This window comes from Rutilus rutilus (assembly GCF_951802725.1).
Source record: "Rutilus rutilus genome assembly, chromosome: 8".
NCBI lineage: Eukaryota > Metazoa > Chordata > Actinopteri > Cypriniformes > Leuciscidae > Rutilus > Rutilus rutilus.
The window spans coordinates 13,096,291-13,119,052 of record NC_140222.1 but is presented as its reverse complement, the minus strand read 5'-3'; the positions used below and the strand labels follow the sequence as shown (position 1 = coordinate 13,119,052).

Below are 22,762 nucleotides of genomic sequence, written 5' to 3'. Positions count from 1 at the left end.
CTGAGTCTGCTGCAGCCCTAAGCCTACCTGCATGGTGTGAAGTTATCTGTCCCCTGCAACACACGTGAGAACTGTACACTGCTGTTGAAGTTGATTCTGTCTGTCCTAGAGAAGCCCCGTCCAGCCTGCGACTAGAAGCCCCGTTCAGCCTGCGACTGTGAGTCTGCTGCTGCTCTAAGCCTACCTGCATGGTGTGAAGTTATCTGTCCCCTGCAATACACGTGAGAACTGTACACTGCTGTTGAAGTTGATTCTGTCTGTCCTAGAGGAGCCCCGTTCAGACTGTGAGTCTGCTGCAGCCCTAAGCCTACTTGCCTGGTGTGAAGTTATCTGTCCCCTGCAACACACGTGAGAACTATACACTGCTGTTGAAGTTGATTCTGTCTGTCCTAGAGAAGCCCCGTACAGCCTGCGACTGTGAGTCTGCTGCAGCTCTAAGCCTACCTGCCTGGTGTGAAGTTATCTGTCCCCTGCAATACACGTGAGAACTGTGCACTGCTGTTGAAGTTGATTCTGTCTGTCCTAGGGAAGCCCTGTTCCGCTTGCGACTTGGAGTCTGCTGCAGCCGAGCCTTGATCTCTTTACTCACCTGTGATACTCACTGGTCCGACGCTCTCCCACTGTGAGTCTGACGCCAGTCTGTGAAGGAAGTGATCTCCGTTCTCTCTACTCACCTGTGATATCCACCTGTCCGATGCTCTCCCACGGTGAGTCTGACGCTAGTCTGTGAAGAAAGTGATCTCTGTTCTCTCTACTCACCTGTGATATTCACCTGTCCAACGCTCTCCCACTGTGAGTCTGACGCCAGTCTGTGAAGAAAGTGATCTCTGTTCTCTCTACTCACCTGTGACATTCACCTGTCCAACGTTCTCCCACTGGGAGTTTCGCCGGTTCATACCCGCGGCGGTGCTGCTCTGGGTCCCTGGGAAGGAGAGGACAAGGAATTTTAGACTAGGAATTCTTAATTGCTTTTTAATACAAAATAAAGTTATTCCTTTTACTCCTGCCTCCTGCCTCCTCCTTTGATACGCTCCTCTGGGTGATAGTGGTTTAGGGGTGGGTGCAGTCTGGTTTGGCCCACCCCGACCTGTGACAATAACACACTAAAAAAACTGACCCCCCCCCCCCCCCCCCCCCCAAAAAAACAAACAAAAAAAACAAAACAATAATATCAAAATATCACAAAGCGCACAATCACTGCTCATCTCTCTCTCTCTCTCTCTCTCTCGATGCGGAACGACCGGCCCAGCCATGGGAGTGCGTTGCACACTGCCATCCGCAACCTCTTGGGGCTCGGAGAAAGGGGTGTCAGTTCTTTCTTTAACAGTTGTGCCGCCGACTATTGGCGCTTTTCCACTGCATGGTACGGTACGGTTCGGTACGGCACGGCACGCTTTGGCGCTTTTCCACTGCATGGTACGGTACGGCTCGGTTCGGTACGGCTCACTTATGGCGCATTTCCACTGCATGGTACGGTACGGTACGGCTCGCTTCGGCTCGCTTTAAATGGTACCACCTCTGTTGAGGTTCCAAGCGTACCGTACCGATACTGAAATGTGACGTGAAAACAATGCAGATCACTGATTGGTCAGACAGAATCGTCACTACCAGCGTCATTGTATTTGCGACACGAGACACTACACCCGCTAGATTTAAATAGCCAGACAACAGCCAACGCGGTAGCACCTGTTTTTAGAGTATTTATTTGACAAAAGAAGTAAAAAATTTAAAAAAGAAATGGCTGAATCGTGGTCAGTGGACGAGGTGCAGACGTTCCTCTCGTTGGTTGCCGAGGAGCGGATCCAGCGAGAGCTGGATGGGGCGACACGGAATGAAAAAGTGTTCCAAGAAGTAGCACAGCTCCTAGCCGCACACGGCTACCACCGGACCTACAAACAGTGTAGGGACAAATTAAAAAAACTAAAAAGTGACTACCGAGCCATAAAGGATCACAACGGCCGGAGTGGTGCAAACAGAAGAACGTGGAAGTGGTTCGACCAAATGGACGCTATCTACGGAAGTCGACCTGCGAGCAATGGGAGAGAGGGTGCCCTGGACTCGGCCACCTCTTTGTTGGACAACACAATCGAGGATGGTACGTAACGTTGTGTACAATATATTAAGTTTGAAAGCTTCACTTTACTGACCATCTATACTGTAAAGTTTTATTTTGTTTTTTTACATGAATGCCTATTCAATTCTGTTCTGGATTTGTTATTGTTGCTAGTTTGATTTGTGTTGCTGTAATTTGAGCATTAACAAACATTGTACAAACTTTTTGTTTCAGATGCACTGTCTACGATTGACTCGTTAGCACTTTCTCCGTGCAGTGATGCCTCAACGTCCCAACTGGTGATAGCAGCGTCGACACCAGCACGACCGTCGACACCAGCAACCTCCAGCAGCAGCAGCAGGACACCAGAGCGTGTGGTACTAGGTATGAAATATGACTAAAACACTTAGGCTACTGTTACATATATATTTAGAGTAGACTAAGCTTACCTAATTCTTTTCTTAGGTCGTTTTGAAAGCCTGCACTAAAATTGGATATATCATGAATTCCTGTTGCTCACCATAAATACAGTACCAGTCAAAAGTTTGGAAACATTACTATTTTTAATGTTTTTGAAAGAAGTCTCTTATGCTCATCAAGCCTGCAGTTAAAAAAAAACTAAACAAACAAAAAAACAGTTTTTTAAAATGTAAGTTATTTTTGTGATGCAAAGCTGAATTTTCATCAGCAAGTACTCCAGTCTTTGGTGTGTTATGATCCTTCAGAAATCATTCTAATATGATGATTTGATACTCAGTTATTATCAATGATGGAAACAGTTGTGCTGTTTAATATATTTTTTTGGAATACTTTTTTCAGGATTCATTGATGAGTAAAACGTTAACAGCATTTATTCATAAAAACAGCATTTATTCAAAATAAAAACATTTCTAACAATATAAATCGTTACCATCACCTTTTATCAATTTAACGCATCCTTGTTGATTTAAAGTACTAATTTCTTAAAAAAAATAGTTATTGTTCCCAAACTTTTGAACGGTAGTGAATATTGTTACAAAAGATTTCTATTCTAAATAAATACAGTTCTTTTTAACTTTTTATTCATCAAATAATCCTGAAAAAAGTATCTCAGGTTATAAAAAAAATATTAAGCAGCACAACTGTTTCCAACATTGATCATAAATCATCATATTAGAATGATTTCTGAAGGATCATAAGACAGCAAAGACTGGAGTACTTGCTGATGAAAATTCAGCTTTGCATCACAAAAATAAATTACATTTTAAAGTATATTAAAAAAGAGAACCATTATTTTAAATTGTAATAATATTTCATAATATAACTTTTTTTTTTTTTTTTTTTAACTGCAGGCTTGATGAGCATAAGAGACTTCTTTCAAAAACATTAAAAATAGTAATGTTTCCAAACTTTTGACTGGTACTGTACATTATTGCTAGTTACTGTAACTTTGATTAGTTCACACTGTAGATCATGGGGTTGTTAATGAACAGTTCTTTCATAGATTAATTGATATGTGATAATGTTAGCTTTATTTTTACTCTCAATTTTTTTTTTGATTTTAGAAAAAACCTTTAGAAAAAAAATCACAATTATAACTTTTCTTTCTTTGTGTCCAGGCAAGAGGAAACGGAGCATGCACCATCAGGAGCATCTTGCTGTTTTAAGAGAGATGCAGGTGGCTGATATTCAACAGCAGGAACTGAACCGTGCACAGAGGGAGCTCCATTTGCAGATGGCAATAGATGAGGCCCGGCAAGCAAGGGAGCACGAAGCGGCCTTAAGGAGGGAGGAAAATGCACAAACGGCTGCATTCAATCAAGCCTTTCTCAACGTCATGGGGATGCTTGTACAGGCGATGAGTGACCGAACAGAAAAGTGACAGAACCGACAAGAACAGAACTCTCTGCCCGACTAAAACCTCCCTAGTCCATACTTCACGGAAATAGTTATTTTTTTTAACTTGTTTTTCCTGTGAATGTTTTTATACTACCGGTACATACGTTTGTGCACAACGTTTAAAGTTTGCTTAGTGTACATTTTTTACTTTTAAATTTGGTTATATATGTCGTATTTATATTTATTTTTTTGCACTACATACATTTGCACATTTAAAGTTTGCTTGGTGTACATTCTTTACTTTTAAATTTGTCTTTATATATGTCTTTATATACATTTTTTTGCACTACATACGTTTGCACTTTGTTTAATGTTTGATCTGTTTACATTTTTCTTCAATAAAATGTACTTGTCAAACATGTACTTTCCTTTTTAATGGCGCATGTGGATTAGAGCAACAGGTATCAAGCTACATGTCACAATTTAAAAGATTAATAGTACACTTTTACCTAAAACTCACTTTAAACCGCTATTGAGTATTTGTATCATATTCCGCTCGCGGTTTAAAATAGTGTTTGGACATAAAATGAACAAAAATGCTATTCTGTATGACAAAATATCTATAAGAACGTGATAATTATTTCTCCAAATATGCACACAATTGGATAAGAGCCCTGATGAATGCTGTATATTGCATGTAAGTGAACACAAACCCACATGATTGACTGCATTACCTATTCAAAATATCAAATGTTACAGATTAATAATTTTGCACTCCTGGAATAAATTACGAATTTAATGTCACTGCAAAGCAGATTTATCATAAACAGTGGTCAAATATCAAAGCTGGAGTCTTACATCTTTATAATGATGCTATTTATTATTAATTTTATATTTATAATAAATGGGTAAATAAATATGCAAGGGAAACTTTTTCAAATACTGCACAAAAGTTTATTTACAACACACTTTACAGAACAGACATAGTCAACTATTCAAGTAACGCATCAGAGCCTCACGGACATCCCTGCCCTCCTCCTCTACATGCTGTGCCAGTCCCAGCACAGGCTCTGCTGCTGAAGGTGGATCCCATGCAATCTCATAGGCCTCTCCATGACTCTCACAAAGGTTATGTAGAGCACAGCATGTCAGCACCATAGATTTCACAAGGTCGACCGCACAGTCATTTCTTTTCATAAGGCAACGCCATCTTCCTTTTAATCTACCAAAAGCATTTTCAACCACTACACGTGCTCTGGAGATTTTCATGTTGTAGACCCGCTGTTCCGCTGTTAGCCGTCCAGTGTCAATGAATGGTTTTAATAGCCAGTTCTGCAAGGGATAGGCAGAGTCTCCAAGGATGTAGTAACCAACATTCACCCCAGCAATGTTTTTGGTGCTAGCTGGTATGTGGTTTCCACGGCTTGCCACCTCCCACAGTGTGGACAGTCTCAGAACCCGAGCATCATGCAGGCTTCCAGGCAGTCCTGTGAAAACATTCCAGAAAAGTCCCTTTCCATCCACAACACCTTGAAGGATGATGGAGTGCCAGCCTTTACGGTTGAAATAGTCACAGTGATAGTCTTGTGGTGCTATTATGGGTATGTGTGATCCATCAATAGCACCAATACACTGTGGAAGTCCCCATCTGTTCTCAACATAGGCAGCCATTTCTTTAAACCTCTCCTGATCTGGAAAACGAATTTGTTCCGGTACCAACAACGTCTCTGCTGCAGCACAGAACTCCTGAACACACCGACACACAGTTGAAATGCTTGCTCCAAAAAGATGTCCAACACTTCTGTACTCAGAGCCGGTTGCAAGTTTCCACAGTGCAATGGCTACTCTCTTCTTTAGAGGTACACACACGCGGAAGTTTGTGTCCCGTCTCTCCATCGCAGGACGCAGTTTGTTGCACAAGTAAATAAACGTTTCTTCCGACATCCTAAAGTTCTCCAACCACTGCGTGTTTGTAAAGCCAGGAACAATCACATCCCACCACTCAGAAGCTCTGTTAAATGTCCAAACAGATGGTCTGTGGCGGCGACTTTGCGAAATATGATACATCTGAAATACACAGAGTACACATTTTAATACATAAAATTGGCAGCTAAATTCATTATATGCTTTGTGACAATATAGCGATTGAGATCCTAAACAAGATTAGCTTACCCTCGTGCGCCGTCGGGCAAACCGAGTGATGTCGTCATCTTCGCTTTGTTGTAAGAGTTCCCAGACTCTTTTGTTTTTTTTTGCAGTAATTTGTTGTGCTGCCATCAGCCTCATTTTAAACACATTTCTCCGTCTTGAAGTTAAAAACATCCACATGCCGAGAATCAAGAACACCATCCCCTCGATAGGCTCCATTGTTCCTGTGTTGTGCGTTTGAAATGTGGCGCGTTTAGGATGATGTCATGACAGTAGAGGCGGCAACTATTAACGATCAGTCCCACCCACTTTGAAGCGGTACTATCTGCAGTGGAAAAGCAACCGAGCTAAAGCGAACCGAACCGTGCCGTACCGAGTCGAGTCGTACCACGCAGTGGAAAAGCGAAGCGAGCCGAACCGTACCGAGCCGAGCCGAGCCGTACCGAGCCGAACCGTGCCGTACCATGCAGTGGAAAAGCGCCATATGAGGCCAGGGTTGTAAAAGGGAGAACAAAAGATTCTCCCCCGGCCCTCCACCGGGGCAAGGAGTGGTCCTGCCACCATCTCCTGACAAGACTAACTCCGAGCTGCCCGTCTCAGGAGCGCCGCTTAGCCTGGCTTAGTTTGGCAGGCTTAGGGGCGGAGACGGGTTGTGCCGCCTTCCTTGCTTTGACCCGGGTGAAGGCTGCTACTTGGGCCAAGCAGGAGGGGTGGGAGCCGGAAGGGGGGCGGCCTCGGCGGGAAGCAGACTGAGGGGGCTGCACCGACGGCTGGGTGGAGGCAGCAGCTGGCCGTCGGGGCAGAATATGCTTTATTGTCTGCTTCTGGGCGGCCGAGAACTGTTGTGCAAAGTCTCTGTAGCTCTTCCCCTCCTAAAGCTGAGCTTTGACGGATAGGCTAGTCTTTTCATTTTTGTCTGTGTAGCAAATTAGCTATGAAATATTAATAATCAATAATAACTGGTTATAATTGATTATGAATATTTGGATCAGTTAATATAATTAACTTAATGTTGTAAATTAATATTACAATCAATTAACCTGTTTGTCCCGTGTTGAGGCTCCAGTTGATCTTTGCTGATGTGGTATTGATGAGAGAGAACCAGTGGGAGTCAGAGGATCTTTGTTGAATGGAAAGACAAGGCCGCAGCCTGGCACAAGCTTAGGGGTCCTTAGAAAACTTCTAGTTCAGCATCATCTTCATATCAGGATTCCAGAAAAGAGTAAGAGGACTAAGAGAGCTGATCTTGTGATCAGTGACTTTTAAAGTGTGAAGACGTCACACCCTCTGGAGGTGTGTGAGCCAATAAGAAGTGTTTTCCAGGGAATTTCTTTATGGCCCATTGTTCAGGCAGGCCTTTGAACGTGTAATTTGATTGGATGTTAACTTCATAAATCTTCAAGATTCTTATAATACTAATGCGTCACAAAGTTAGCAAAATGTATTGTAAATGAACAAATGGAGTTTATAGAGCCTAAACATGCCACACATATGATTTTGGTTAACCATGCAACAACGTCTGAAACATTAATCTAAAAGAGTTTAGAAGAGAAAATGAAGACATAAACCAAACCACATAAAAGGAAAATCATGAGATGGGAAAATTAGATATATGTTAGTACATTTCTCACGTGGATATATATATAGAATATATAGGATTAAAAGGGTTTATTTCTCCTTCTCAGCAATAATTAAGTGAGTCACAATTCCCTGCACATTCCTTTTGGGGTCGTAAAATCCTTATCAGTTTCAATATGTCCTTTCACAGGACACTGGGTTTGGCCAGTGTGTTAGCATCATTTGGGATGTTAGTTTTGGGGCTCGCGCTCGATCGGCCCAAAGTCCGGCATCTGACAAGCAGATTTTAAAATTTCTCAATTCTTACAGTTTCATAGACCTTTATTGGGAGAGTGAGTTTGCTGGATTATTCATTAAATATAATGAATAATTTGTGTGTGTCTGATTGGTCCAGATGCTACATCTGTGTCATAAAGAGTATAAACATATAAGGGTCAAATGATATTTGTTTTATGAATTATTTTCTTCGTTAAGTAAATTTACAAAATTCATTCATTATTAAATACATGCGCATTGGCTGGTCTAGCCTGAAAACTGCTTTTTTTAAAGCTATTTAAGCAGAAGAAACAACATTTTTTTGGGACAGTTCATTTCAGATGTTGTTGCTGTTTCAAAATATGTTATTTCATTGTGAGTTCGCCAAGCAGTTTTTGAGATTTCAGGATTCTCCCATACAAAAAGATATAACTCAACCTGAGAGGGTGACTGAGGAATCCAAAAAAAGAGCAAAAAAGCAAGAGACGAAGTTAAGTTTAGATCATCCATGCATTTATCAATATACATATTCAAGTCTGTCTTTAGGTTCTGTAGCAGGGATGTGTGTTGTTATTATGCTGGTGTGATTTACTATAACTGAAGTAACATGAGCAGGACAAAATGCCTGATGTAAAAATTTTGTGTGCCAAAAAAATATTGTAGGCTATTTTTATTACAATAATTGAGTTTGTTATAAACAGGCATCAGGAGGCAGCCCTGTGATCAGCGAAGTGTCTTTATTTACTTCATTATAGTGTTGGAAGAAAAAAACCTTTTCGAAACTCTGAATCAATTGAACCATTTGCTTAGAAAAAATGATTCACTCTTTTGAAGCGCTCAAATTGTCACACCCTGGTGACCCCTGCTGGTCAGAACAGTGTAAATACAACAAAAACTCAGGCCAAACATGCATAAAAGCAGATTTTCAAACCAGTTACAAATGTTTTATTGAAGGTGTAATTTGTTAAATACAATTAACAAATCATCTAATACCATTAAATATTATTTAAGTTAGTAAACAAGTAAATAGTAAACAAGTTTTGTTTGTTTTGCAGTCAGACCAATAAGAGACTATTAACTGTAACTCTTACTTTTTTATTATACAAATGCCTCATTAAATACCTACAAATGTATAAAAATGTATCCAAGGTCAGGTTCATGTTTCCCAGAGATCATCGCCCCTTAGCGGCGAACCATTGACAATTCAAAACCGTTATGATGTGCATAAAACTCTACTGAAATCACATTACTGTGGCAGTATTAAACATGCCCCGAATCACTGGTTCAAAACAAATCAATGGCAAAGGTTTCGAAGCTTCATGTGTATGGAAATTCACTTCAGGCTTTTAGTAGAGTTTCTGAATGCAATGCTATTTTTGAACCATTATACTAATTCAGAACAACACAATTTCAGACATAACAATAACAACACATGAGAGTGAAAAAAAGCATGAAACCATGAAGTTAAAACATATTATCAGAGAATAATGTGAACTAAGATATGTGAGTCAAGGTCGTATGAGCTCTAACATTTATTCCAGTAGATACGGTTATTGATCATCGTTTTTTGGGGAAATTTTCATACACAGCCTCCTTCTTTGATTTCTGCAAGGAAAAATGCAGTCATATTTAAAAACAAACAAACAAAATTAACAAAATTTGCCATCAAATTGAAATACCTTATAAGGCCCTGTTTCTGTAAAATAACTTCTTTGACTGGTCATAGTTTCAAGATTTGAAAAATGTTGTTGATTATATGTATTGTTTAATGATTGCTGTCGTCTATGTAATGTATAGTGCATTTCTATCTGGATGATAGTTTATATTTTCTAGTTGGCGTTTCTTCCATGGAAACACAAATTAGGTTATTTTTTTTATTAAATCTGAGAGCTGTCTCACTCCTCCATAGGCTTCTAGGTAGTTGCATCTTGCCGGCCCAGAAAGTGAGTAAAGACAATGTTTAAAATAGTCCAAGTGACTACAGTGAGTCAACCTTAAGTTTATGAAGAACTTCCACAAAAAAAGAAAAAAAAAGAAAATAACGACTTTATTCAACTATTCATTTTCCGTGTGGGCCTCTAACGTAAGTTCACGAGAGATCCATGCCAATTTCAATTTGACATTGATTGTGTTTTAGGTCTTAATGAAGTGTTTACAATGGCTCTAAAGTGTGCATTTCCTGGATGTCCGAATTCAATAGCTTACATACACCACGTGTCTTCCTCTGCTTGTAAAAAGACAGTGTAGGGCTTCCGTGTTTGTGTAGGTTAACTGTGTGTTGGGTGTGTATATACAATGTGTCGCCATTGTTCTCTCGAATGCCCAAGACGAATTTCTCCAACTGGAGACAATAAAGGCTTATCTTATCTTATCTTATCTTATTTCGGCTATGTCAGGACGTCATCTTCTCAGTTCTCACCATAGACTGTAAAAAAAGATGGACGACGCCCCTTCGCTCTCTTCCATTGATGAAAACTGAAGCCGCCAGAGTCCCGATATGGCGCTGACATATTGGAACTTGAGTCTGCGCAGTAGCGATCTCGGGACCAGACCTGCGCAGTAGTGAGCAGGAAGTAAAGCCGCGAAATCAACGCTCCACCCTCACTCTCGCAGAATGCACTCAGGGAGAGTGGATTCTGCACACTTTTTAAAATTTTTATTGCAGTACGACAAGAGGCTTGTTAAAATAAAGTAAATACAATCTCCTCAGTCCTCCGAAGATCACGAAAAAAATGTCCGTTGGTGCTTCAGTGACTACTTCGCTCGAGAACCTGTCAATCACAGCTGTCAATCATGACGTTACACCACCGCATCACGTAACTAACTAAAAAACAACTTATTTTTGAAACAGACACTTGAACTTACATCAGCGTGATAAAAACGACAGCAAATGAAAGAAACCACCTTTGGAAAATAGATATTTGAAGTGTAATTTAATTGTTTAGTTGGTCTCACGTCCCGTTGAATAACATGGGGAGGCGGGGCTTATGACCTATACTAGGACCGGGGGGCGATCGAGACATTTTGGCTTCACTTTTCAGGGCTTGTGCGGCACGCTTGGTTCTCACACATGCATCGTGGCACTCTCGTGAACTCACGTCAGAGTAGGGCTGGACGATTAATTGAAAAGTAATCGAAACCGAAATTCAGAGCCTATAACCGACGTAATTTTACCAAGACGGTTATTTCGGTTATTTCCCTCTGTGTGCTAATGTACTTTCCCCTTAAAGGAGTCATAATGTAGAAATTTCACTTTTCCATGAGAATCAATGTATGTTATGATTGCATAATGATTGTACACTGGCCGGGAAGCCGATATTTAAAAGTGAAGCGTTTGTTTACCTCAGGGTTTGTAAAATAGGCCACGTGCACGCGCACGAAAAAACGAGATTTTGATTTCTTCCCCTTCTTGACGTCAAGACGGGGGAGGATATACCAAATATGGACACCGCAAACCTATGCCGCGGGAAGCCCGCCCCTCTCCCCCTCAGATTCAGTTTAGTTGACTCGAGAAAGATGGAGAAATCGAGTGCACACCTGAGATGCTCTGTGGGTGACTGCCACAAACAAGATGCAAATGTGTTTTATCTACCAAAAACGGATAAAACTATCAGGGAACAGTGGAGGAAATAAATTTTTAATGACGCTGTCCCAACAACTCTTTCAAGTGGCGTATCGTTAGGTGTGTGTGCTAAACATTTTACACCGGAATCTTTTACAAATTTGGGGCAGTATCAGGCGAACTTGGCCTCGAAGCTCCGTTTGGGAAAAGGTGCCATCCCAACCATCAGGGACTTGCCAGAAATTGAAAAGGTAAGACTGTGTTTTTATTGCTCTACTGTGGTTAACAAATAGCAGCTAACAGCTAATGCGGCTATTGTATGTAACGTTACCTTCGAGGTAAACACGGGGAATGGACTCTACGAATGCTAGCCACATCTTTCGACTTTGTTTTACACTAGCAGCTACAGTAGTGACGGTACAGGAGTCCATGCTCAGTGGCTAAAACTGTTTAAATGCAAGTATGAAAACAATATACCACTAAACATTATTAGCCAAACTCATGCAAAACATGCAGTTTGAAAATAGCTTTCAGTTAGTGGGGCTTCTGTAAGAATGTATATGGCAATGGTGTATTTTTTCTTTTTTCTTTGGTTGTGATTACAATTTCACTAACAATAAGTACCGTCACATTTATTGAGCTATTGCAGTATTTTGTCTATGTTTTTGTACCGCTTGGAAGTAGTAAAATACATTCCTGCAACCAATCAACGCGCCCCTCATTTGCATTATTATAATGACCGTCCACGACAGCCAAAACATCGCATCAGATCTCGCGAGACAATAATGCCTTTAGAAATAAGGGTCTGAGGGGCTCTGTGTTGATTTTTTTTCCACTTTTCTTTTTTAGAAGTGCCTAAAAAATACTATAATAGAGCATTTGGGTATCCAAGGTAACACAACATTATGACTCCTTTAAAACATATTACCGCGTGTGTAGTCACGTGACTCCGCCCGTGAACGCGCGTCTATTTCGCTTCAAACTCGCTTTGGACGCGCGAATGGATTCAAAATGTTTAAGCGTAGAACTAGATGCGATAGACGCGAATTTGACGCTCTATTCGCGTTTGGTGTGAACGCAGCATAATGAACAGGCTGCGATGTCAAGATTGCAATGCTGAAATGTGTGTGTGTGTCAGAGAGAGAGAGAGAGAGAGAGAGAGAGGCATGGGCGCGATCTAACAGTGGAAACATAAAAACATCATTCGTCATTATAACATCAACGTCAATTTGTAGCCTACATACAGGACATCATTAAAACTGCAAAGTGTTTAGCCTACTTATATTTGTGTAAAACATTGTGCTTTTGTCAAACTGTAACCTACAACTGTCACCCAACCAAAATCACACACACACCGTGTACATTTTTTTTTATAAAATTATCAAAAAGCAAAAAAGATCTCATCTTTTGTACATTCATCATATTGCATTGGTTTTCATTTCTTGCCATAAAACAGAGCACTAATCTTTTTATTTTTAAGTTAGGCCTACACATTCTAAATTGATTAAAAAATAAAATCAAATGTGTTTTTAATGGTACTATTATTTTATACAGAAATTAACGATTTATAATTCAGATGAGAAGTTATTAAAGTTAATTTAAATTTTAAGGAAACAAATATATTGATCTGAAATATAGCTAATTAATTTTAAATAAATTCAGGTTACCAAACATATCTCAAGGCCTTTTGAATAAAGGGTGGCAGTCCTTCATTATCAACTGTTGATGTGGACTATATACTGGAGAAGTATTTGTTCTCCATTTGAGTGAGATGTTTTTATGTGGCTAATTGAGCAAAGTGCTTCCATATATTTTATTATTAGTAGTATTAGTTCAAGAATAAAATAAAGATATCGGATTGATATCGGTATCGGCAAATAGCCAAAGCTGCGGTATCGGTGAAAAAGTGGTATCGGGACATCCCTAAATCTTTCATTAGAAAAAATACGAACGTATTTACAGTATAAGCCTTGCCAGTGACATAGGAATTTTTTTATATAAATAATCGTTCAATAATCGTAATCGAGGTAACTTGTTTGATTAATTGCGATTATGATTTTAGCCAAAATCGTCCAGCCCTACATAGAGGTAGCCTGAATGATCCAGTTACTGATGGTCTGTTTGGATGCGGGAAGCACCTTCTTGGGTAACCCGAAGCACACAAGCAACTCGTCTGACTTCCGCCATGAAAAAGACCTCTGGACATAAATCTTGAGAGCTCTGACAGGGCAGAGCAAATTAAGTCATTTTTCATCTGTCATGTGAGGTGGAGAATGAAAAGCCTACAGAACCATTAAAAGTTCAGACAGGTATTCTGGCGATAAATCATGCAGGGCCTTGTAGGTAAGGATGAGACTTTTATATGCGACACTTGACAGGAAGCCAGTGCAAGGCCTCCAAGATTGGAGTAATGTGCTCACTTGTCCTGAGTTTTGAACACAACTGCAATTTGTTTAGAGTTGATTTAGAGACCCCAGCGAGCAGAGCATTACAATAGTCAATGCGAGAAAAAGCAAATGTGTTGATCAGTTTTTCCGCCACGGATAAAGATAGCATGGGGCTCAGTCTTACAATGTTTCTGAGGTAAAAAAAATCATACATTAACCATGTTCTGGACATGTGGATCAAATGTTAAGTTTGAATCAAATATCATCCCCAGATTTTGTAAATTAGTTTGAAACTCCATAGCAGAGCCATCAACTTTTAGGGTTAAATGGCCAGCTTTACGTATTTGGTGGGGTGAACCAATGAGCATAACCTCAGTCTTGTAACTGTTGAGACAAAGAACATTTTGTGACATCCATATGTTTACCTCTGATATGCTGTGTTCTAGAAAGCCGAGTTATCACCAGGTTTTGAGTGAATGTAAATCAGAGTGTCGTCTGCATAAAAATGAAACTTAAGACCAAAGGATCTTAGAAGTTGCCCAAAGGGAAAGATTTAACGCAAAAAAGTAGGGGACTCAAAACTGAACCCTGGGGAACACCAAATTGCACTGAACCAATATTGGACCTAAATTTCCCCAGGGCCACAAACTGTCTGAGAGATAAGACTTGAACCAGTTTAATACAGTGTCAGTAACAACAGAAACAGTTTCCAAACGAGTAAAAGATCTACAGTGTCAAAAGCTGCACTGAGATCGAGAAGAATCAGGATTGAATGACAGCCAGAGTCAGCAGCAAGTAACAGGTCATTGGTGACTTTAACTAATGCTGTTTCAATACAGTTTGCGGAAACCAGATTGGAGGCGCTCAAAAAGAAATGTAAAGTGAAGTGAGCGTATAACGGCAAAGCCACAATTCGCTCAAGCAATTTAGCCAGAAAGGGTGGATTGGAAATGGGACGAAAATTATTGAGGTTTACCCAGTGTCTGTTGGTCTTTTTTGGTACCAGTGTTATAGCAGTGATTTTGAGTGCAGCAGACACAACACCCGTGCTCAGGGAGTTGTTTATTATACTCAAGACGACAAGGCATAAGCAGGCAAAACATGATTTAAATGTTGGTATCATTGTGATTTCATTACCTGAAAGTACTAATAGGTTGCTGATTACATGGGCGTCGGAACCATTGTATATGGGTGGGACAAGACCAATGGTTATGGATGGATGAGCGACAAGAATACTTTTTGTGCAAAAAAAAAAAAAAAAAAACGACTTTATTCAACTATTCATTTTCTTTCCGTGTGGGGCTCTGATGGCCCATCAGGTGCGCATGCAGCTTGCCTTCACCTTTGGCCACGAGGGCTCATTCAACCAGAGGCATGGCGTCCTCTAGAGCCCTCCTTTCAGGGGTCCCGATCCAAGTAGTGTGCGATGCAGCAGGATGGGCCACCCCTCATACTTTTATCAGATTTTATAGCCTAGATATTCCTTCTACGCAAGACACTCTTGTGCTCTTGTCCTAAGTGTGCCTGTGCGCAGCTTCATACTGGGACAGGCAGGGCTCGTTGTGGCATAGTGGGTACTCATTCCCCAAAGTGTCGTAGTCGTCGCAGTTCGAGTTCTCTCGAAAGGGAACGTCTCGGGTTACGACTGTAACCCCTTGTTCCCTGAGAAGAGAACAAGACACTACATCCACGCCACGCCTTCCCCTGCCTGGGAGCTACATGCTTCATTGCAGAAGTTAACTCTGTTGAGTGCCCTTTATAGCTTCCATGTATGCCGTCACATGTTATGTCATAACGCAGCACCAATAAGGATTGGATTAGTTTCATTCATATTTCAGATGCGTTAAGGGCGTTCCCCAAAGTGTCGTAATCAACCCAGTGTCTCATTCCCTTCTCAGGAAACAAGGGTTACAGTCGTAACCCAAGACGTTCACTTCTGGAGTCACAACTTAACACATACACCAGTTAAACCTATGCGTTAAACCATAACACCGGGTCAAATGTCAACTCACCCATGTCGTTCTTGTGCACTTTTAAAGCATATGTCAGGGGTTATAAAACTGTTTGTAATAAATAAAAGATTGCGATTATAGAAGGACGAGCATCTTAAGGCATCACTTTCTCCCTGAACACAGAAGTCTACCGTTATAACCTAACTCGCGGTGAAGATAAACTTACTTTCTTCAGAGAAACACAACAGGAGATCAATTTACATAGGCAGAAAGTTAGAGACTGACAGTGACATGTGGGTTTGTAACAGTACTGTATGGTGAGTAAATAGTATAATTATGTTTGGATGAACTAATCACTGATAATTTATCAATAACATCCTATTGCTAACTGCGTGCAAATAGATTTTGATTTGTGCTAATTAATTTGTAGGACTGCAAAATGGAAATACTGTATGTTAGTTTTTACACTGAGGTACAGACAATCAGAGGTGTCAAGTAACGAAGTACAAATACTTCGTTACCTTACTTAAGTAGAAATTTGGGGTATCTATACTTTACTGGAGTAATTATTTTTCAGACGACTTTTTACTTCTACTCCTTACATTTTGACGCAATTATCTGTACTTTCTACTCCTTACATTTTAAAAATAGCCTCGTTACTCCTATTTAATTTCGGCTTGTCGTCGTAAAAAAAAAAAAAAAAAAAAAAAAAAATGGCCCAATTACACAAACGGTTTAGACCTGACTCCCGCCTCCTGAATACACATCGCTAAACTGATTGGCGTTGTGGTGTCTTTCTAACTTGTGAGAGGCTGTAGTCACATTTGTTTGTGCGCAGCGCCAAAAGCCAAAAGAGAGAGAGAGAGAGAGAGAGAGAGAGAGAGAGAGAGAGATTTTTTCTTTACATTACTTTTACTTTTATACTTTAAGTAGTTTTTACATAATTATTTTTTATACTTTTACTTGAGTAAAAAGCTTGAGTTGATACTTCTACTTCTACAGAAGTCTTTTTAAACCCTAGTATCTATACTTCTACCTGAGTAATGAATGTGAATACTTTTGACACCTCTGTGGACAATACACTTAGTGTTATTTTTATTTTTTTTTTAGCTATTTGATTAATATTACTCACAAAAGCTTAAATCATACTGACTGACTGCAAAAACTTCTTGCAACACTGTCATAAATGATCTTACCATTTTTCGTGTTTTTTGTTGACAGGATGATGCATTATTTCTGTCTTCCTCACAGGTCTGAACTGCATTAATAATAATCACAGATGTGTTAAAACAACAATATTTTTTAATCCTATATTGAAATTTGTACTTTAAAAAAAGATAAATATTTCGACTTCTGGATTAATTGCTTGCTCTCCTGACCTGTTGTTCTGCATTTCCTGCAGATGCAGAAGATCACGACGACTGCAACCACAATCATCAGAGATCCAGCAGCAGCAGAGGTCAACACTATCAGAAACACTGAGACTGGAGGAACTGAAGGAGACTGTGTGTCTGGTGCTGTAATTGATAAAGATAAAGTGAATGCATCAGTCTGATCTCCAACAGAAGACAGAGATCAGGTCAGTAAATACACACATCTATCATCAGTGCTGTGGTACCTGCACATGTGTGACAGAGTGTGTTGATGTCCAGATGTGTGGTCTGGTTGCTGATGGGATTGTTCAGCACACAGCTGTAGGTGTTTTTATCCTGATATTCCACCTCCAGAGGTAGAGAGAGACTGATGCTGAGATCACACACACTGATGCTGGACAATACACTGATTCCTTTGTACCAAGAGAGAGTCGCATCACACACATTCAACACTGATGAACACACCAATGAACAATTTGATGATGATGACGAAGAACATTGAGAAGAGTTACTGATGATGACAGGAACAGGCAGATGAGCTGGAAAACATCAAAGAATAAACAGAAATATGAATTAATCTGGGCATGAGTACTCGAGTAGTCAAACGTGACAGCGATTATCGATCATGAAAACGATGATCGCCCTGACTTTAAAAAAAATACATTTGTATGTCCCGATTCATGTCCCGATTCGATACATATCACGATACTGGACTCACAATACAATATTATTGTGATACTTCAAGACATATGATGAAAGGTTAACAAAAAATTTACTGTTGAATAAAATGCAAAATTTGATATTACATTTTGGGTGTAAATGAATAGGCTTGGACTTGCACGGGATAATGGTGATACCAGAATACAAATATTCATGATTCTGAAGCTGAAAATACAGAATTATTTTTAGACGAACATGCTTGCACTCGGTCACTGATTAGATATATTTAAAATAATGTAGGCCACTTTTTTACTGGTAATATAAGACATTTGGCATTATGAGGACCCACAAATAGTCCCCCATTGCATAGGGTAGGACAAATGATCTCTACTCACCATAGACAGAAACATTGAATATTTCTGATGTCAGTTTCAGTCCACTTATCTGTAGTTTATAAGCTCCAGAATGTTCAGTTCTGGTGTTTGTGATGGTCAGAGATCCAGTTTGATCGTCCAGCTTCAGTCTGTCTTTGAATCTCCCATCAGGAGCGTCATCGTATATAGCGAAGATTTGCTTTTTTTTCTTCATTTTAGCTATGAGAGCCTTTTCAGCTCCAAATTTCCACATTATGTAGTCGTCTTCACGTATTTGAGTATCAGAGTTTAGAGTGACAGAACCTCCCTCCATCACTGACACTGAATCACCAAACACACCTGGAGAACAAACAGATTTTACACAGATTAAGGCTCCTGATGGATTACAAAGTCAGAAATCAGCTGTAGTTTGTAAATAGCTTACTAATGAAAGGTGAGATATATGAACATAATTTAAATGGTGTAATTACAACATGGAAAGTTTGTTTTTTCTGGAAATTGTCAGTACCTACAACATTTTGGTATATGGGATATTTATAGAAAAAACAGGGTTCCTACACTTTTTATTTAATGAATTTGTATATATTTTTTTATGTTACTACTAAAAAATAAAATTGTTTAGAGATGATTTGCGTTTGTAATCCATGAAATTAACATAATTTAAAACCCACAAAAATGTGGCTTAATGGAGGATTTGCTTTGAGTCTCCAAAGGTTGAAGTTACATTCAATGTAGCAACTTCACTTCCATGACTTTTATCATCTGTGAAGAATGTCACTGATATTTAGCAAAAAATATGTCAATTTATAACTTACCAGTCAGACGGCACCAGCACAAACAGAACAAAACAAACACGTGAAACATTCTTACATTGTGACACCAGCAGCTCATCTTAGTCAAACTGAAACCTGCAGAGATGTGGTTGTGGTTGTGGATCTGCTTGTAGGTGGGCAAACCTCCAAACTCATTAGGTAAAATGAGAAGAAAACTGGAATATTGTGTACATCTTCCTAAATTTCATGCTGAATTAGAACTTTTTGATTAGAGATTTAAATGGTTTTATAATTCACTTTCATTCAAATCAATCAAAATTAAATCAATTATAAATTACTGTATATGGTTTTAACAATTAACACCATCTGCAAACTTATGTTGTGGTTCTAGCTGCTCATCTTAGTCAAACTGAAACCTGCTGTGGTCGGTTTTCTTCAGAAATGAGGTTTGATCTTCGCAAAGGTCTTTTAGGTGAGAGGGGGCATTCAGTGTATTTGTGTTTAGTTTGTAGGTGAAGTGTTTCTTCCTGTGCTGCTTTGAATGAACCTAGATGTTGATTCCCTCATAAAACAGCTTTAAAGTAAAATCAAATAAAAATACTGAATGCATAAAAACAGTCAAATCTAACTCACAGGTCAAACATGATAACATACACAACATTGACAGCAATAGGTTTGCTGGAGGGACATGCCTCTTTACATCATGTGGTACAGATGTATCTAATACAAAGTAAACGTCTAGTTGTGTAGCAGACTCTATTCATTCTGGTGAAATTACAAAACAAAATGCACACAAAAAACTCCCTGCTCTAGATATGCAATCACTAATGAACATCTTTGGTTTTAAAGGTTTTCTGGTTACTCAAAGCGCTTTACAAGGGGGGAAATCTCCTCAACCACAGTGTTTATCATCCACCTCGATGATGCGATGCCAGAACGCCCACCACACACCAGCTTATTGGTGGAGAGGAGATGGAGTGATGAATACAATCACCATATATTGGCGTGTGTGTATGTATGTATATATATGGCCATGATTAGGAGGAGACATGATGATGGATAGAGGCCAATGGGCAAATTTGGCCAGGATCCCCGGGTTACACCTGTGGTGGATTTTTAATATATAAAATAGTTAACTGTATATTAAACTAACCATGTTTCTAACATCTAACTGTATTTCTCTTTTTAGGCCTAACACGCTAACACTTTGAACACAATGTACTGTCCTGTGTTTTTGAATGTTGTATGTTGTGTTGCCATACCCCCTTGACTTTAATTGTGTGAGTCTATAAATAACAAATGTGGGATATGAAACTAGACAGATGTCTAAACTTGAAACCAAAAACCGAGTTCGGTTCTACCTGGTAACAGAAGGGTTTGCATATGAAGGACCAATCAAATTGTGGAGAAATTATGTAATGTTTCATGTCATGTTTGCCTCCTTATTCTATAAAAACTGTTGTATTTGTGTTTTCCGGTGGGATTCTCAATGGAATTTGTCTGAGATCCTCCAGCCTTGCTTCTTCTTCAGGGAGATTCTCTGAGAACTGCTCGAGAGATCCTCCGGCCGTGATTAAAGCATTTGGAGGACATTTGCTGAAGTCTGTTTGGAAGTCTGTATTGCTGCGCAACAAGAAAGCTAGTTAGGGAAACAAGTTATTTAGCGAAACACTAGACCCTTACTACCAAGTGATAGTGTGGATCACGTGAAGAACACTTGAGACCTTATTCCCAAGTAATAGTGTTCGATAAGGGGGCGAGATGTTGTTCGACTCTTTGTGAGACTCTTAGTACGGTTTTACGTTTTTCTTGTATTACTTGTACAGTTAGATTAGATTAGATTAGATTCAACTTTATTGTCATTACACAAGTACAGGTACAAGGCAACGAAATGCAGTTTAGGTCTAACCAGAAGTGCAATAGCAGCAAGTGCAGGATATACAGTGGTTCATAAGTGCAGAACATGGATATGTACTGAATAAATATAGAGTTGAATACTATTATAAACAAAAATTTACAGATAGATTGTCCTATGAATATAATATACAGATAACTATTACTGTGAACAGAATTTACAGCTAGATATGTACTGAATATAATAATATACAGATGGCTATTACTATAAACAGAATGTTTACAGATAGATATGTACTGAATATAATATACAGATGGCTGTTACTATAAACATAATTTTACAGATAGATATGTACTATGAATATATATACAGATGGCTGTTACTATAAACAGAATGTGAGCATAATATACAGATGGATATTACTATAAACAGAATTTTACAAATAGATATATGTATAAGTTAGGCTAATGAGCAGTATAACAATGGATTTAAAGTAGTGCAAATAAAGTTTGGACAGAAGCTATCCGAGTGAGTGCAGTGGAAAGTAATTGCATATTACAGTTAAGGTACGATATTGCAATGTATATATAACAGTCGGTACTGTAAATAAACAGTCGGCAGTGCAAATGAGCATATTCCAGTCAAGGTAGTAGTGCAAGATGCATATGTAAACAGTTGTTACTGTAATAACAGTCAGCAGTGCAAATGAACATTATAGTATTGCAAATAACAAAATGGAGGCAGGTGTGAGGAGGGAGAGGAGAGTCAATCAGTATATAAGTGGAGTGGGATCAATGAGGGTTAGAGTTTAATAAAGAGACAGCTCTGGGGAAAAAACTGTTCTTTAGTCTGCTGGTCCTGGTCCGGAGGCACCTGAAACGCCTGCCGGAAGGCAGGAGAGAAAACAGTCTGTGGGCTGGGTGAGAGGAGTCCTTAAGGATGCTGCGAGCTCGATGCAGACAGCGTTTCCTCTGGATGTGCTCGATGGCAGGTAGTGGAGTCCCAGTGATGCGCTGGGCGGTTTTCACCACCCGCTGCAGTGCCTTGCGCTCTGCAACAGAACAGCTCCCATACCACACTGTAGCACAGTTGGTCAGGATGCTTTCTATTGCACAGCGATAGAAGTTCACCAGGATAGTGGAGGAAAGCTGATTCTTCCTCAGTGTCCTCAGGAAGAAGAGGCGCTGGTGAGCCTTCTTGACCAGGCTGGAGGTGTTGGTTGTCCAGGTCATGTCCGCCGAGATGTGGATCCCCAGGAACTTGAAACTGGAGACACGCTCAACAGCCATTCCATTGATGTGGATGGTGTCGTGTGTGCCTCTTGACACTTTCCTGAAGTCCACGATGAGCTCCTTCGTTTTGGTGGTGTTGAGGAGCTGGTTATTTTCGGTGCACCATGTGGCCAGGTGCTTGATCTCCTCCCTATAGGCAGTCTCATCGTTGTTGCTGATGAGACCAATCACCGTGGTGTCGTCCGCAAACTTGACGATGGAATTAGATCCGTACACAGGCTTGCAGTCGGAGGTGAAGAGGGAGTAGAGGAACGGGCTTAGCACACAGCCCTGTGGTACACCAGTGTTGAGTGTGATGGATGTGGAGCAGTTGGAGCCTGATCGAACATTCTGGGGTCTGTTGGTCAAGAAGTCCAAAATCCAGTTGCACATGGAGGTGTTGAAGCCCAGGTCTCCAAGTTTGGCTATTAACTTAGTTGGGATGACAGTGTTGAATGCTGAGCTGAAGTCAACAAACAGCATGCGTGCATAAGTGTTCTTATTGTCCAGATGTGTGAGCACAGAGTGCAGTGCCATGGAGACTGCATCCTCTGTGCTCCTATTGCTACGGTAGGCAAACTGGTGTGAGTCCAATGTGGATGGTAGAGAGTCTTTTAGGTGTGCCAGGACCAGCCGCTCAAAGCACTTCATTACGATGGGTGTGAGTGCTACAGGGCGGTAGTCATTAAGGCACTTCGGGCTG

General features: G+C 40.0%; 3 protein-coding genes across 4 annotated transcripts; 1 reads left to right on the top strand and 2 right to left on the bottom strand.

Annotated features, from left to right (window-relative positions):
- The first annotated feature begins 1,617 nt into the window (after positions 1-1,617).
- LOC311295808 (uncharacterized protein) lies at positions 1,618-4,286 on the top strand. Its single transcript, XM_084417331.1, has 3 exons — positions 1,618-2,095; positions 2,288-2,437; positions 3,652-4,286. The coding sequence occupies exons 1-3, from the start codon at positions 1,738-1,740 to the stop codon at positions 3,912-3,914; spliced, it is 771 nt and encodes a 256-aa protein (XP_084273457.1). The 5' UTR covers positions 1,618-1,737; the 3' UTR covers positions 3,915-4,286.
- Positions 4,287-4,807: 521 nt separating this feature from the next.
- LOC311295565 (uncharacterized protein) lies at positions 4,808-6,438 on the bottom strand. Its single transcript, XM_084417037.1, has 2 exons — positions 6,044-6,438; positions 4,808-5,938 (listed from the first exon to the last, which is right to left on the bottom strand). The coding sequence occupies exons 1-2, from the start codon at positions 6,236-6,238 to the stop codon at positions 4,859-4,861; spliced, it is 1,275 nt and encodes a 424-aa protein (XP_084273163.1). The 5' UTR covers positions 6,239-6,438; the 3' UTR covers positions 4,808-4,858.
- Positions 6,439-8,889: 2,451 nt separating this feature from the next.
- LOC311296026 (uncharacterized protein) lies at positions 8,890-18,580 on the bottom strand. Of its 2 annotated transcripts, XM_084417658.1 has the most exons (5): positions 18,182-18,580; positions 17,372-17,665; positions 17,133-17,270; positions 16,950-17,011; positions 8,890-9,457 (listed from the first exon to the last, which is right to left on the bottom strand). In XM_084417658.1, the coding sequence occupies exons 1-5, from the start codon at positions 18,471-18,473 to the stop codon at positions 9,410-9,412; spliced, it is 834 nt and encodes a 277-aa protein (XP_084273784.1). In that variant the 5' UTR covers positions 18,474-18,580; the 3' UTR covers positions 8,890-9,409. The 2 variants fall into 2 exon arrangements, with proteins under 2 accessions (XP_084273784.1, XP_084273783.1); XM_084417657.1 differs by lacking the exon at positions 8,890-9,457 and having other exon boundaries at positions 14,280-17,011.
- Between the last annotated feature and the right edge of the window lie 4,182 nt (positions 18,581-22,762).

Excerpts from the sequence above, each read along its gene's own strand:
- LOC311295808 (XM_084417331.1), top strand. The coding sequence starts at position 1,738 with ATGGCTGAATCGTGGTCAGTGGACGAGGTGCAGACGTTCCTCTCGTTG. Across the intron at positions 2,096-2,287 it reads GGACAACACAATCGAGGATG|ATGCACTGTCTACGATTGAC; the intron begins GTACGTAACGTT and ends TTTTTGTTTCAG. Across the intron at positions 2,438-3,651 it reads ACCAGAGCGTGTGGTACTAG|GCAAGAGGAAACGGAGCATG; the intron begins GTATGAAATATG and ends CTTTGTGTCCAG.
- LOC311295565 (XM_084417037.1), bottom strand. The coding sequence starts at position 6,238 with ATGGAGCCTATCGAGGGGATGGTGTTCTTGATTCTCGGCATGTGGATG. Across the intron at positions 5,939-6,043 it reads TTGCCCGACGGCGCACGAGG|ATGTATCATATTTCGCAAAG; the intron begins GTAAGCTAATCT and ends TGTGTATTTCAG.
- LOC311296026 (XM_084417657.1), bottom strand. The coding sequence starts at position 18,473 with ATGGAGGGAGGTTCTGTCACTCTAAACTCTGATACTCAAATACGTGAA. Across the intron at positions 17,271-17,371 it reads ACTCTGTCACACATGTGCAG|CACCAGACACACAGTCTCCT; the intron begins GTACCACAGCAC and ends TATCAATTACAG. Across the intron at positions 17,012-17,132 it reads CAGGAAATGCAGAACAACAG|TTCAGACCTGTGAGGAAGAC; the intron begins GTCAGGAGAGCA and ends TTATTAATGCAG.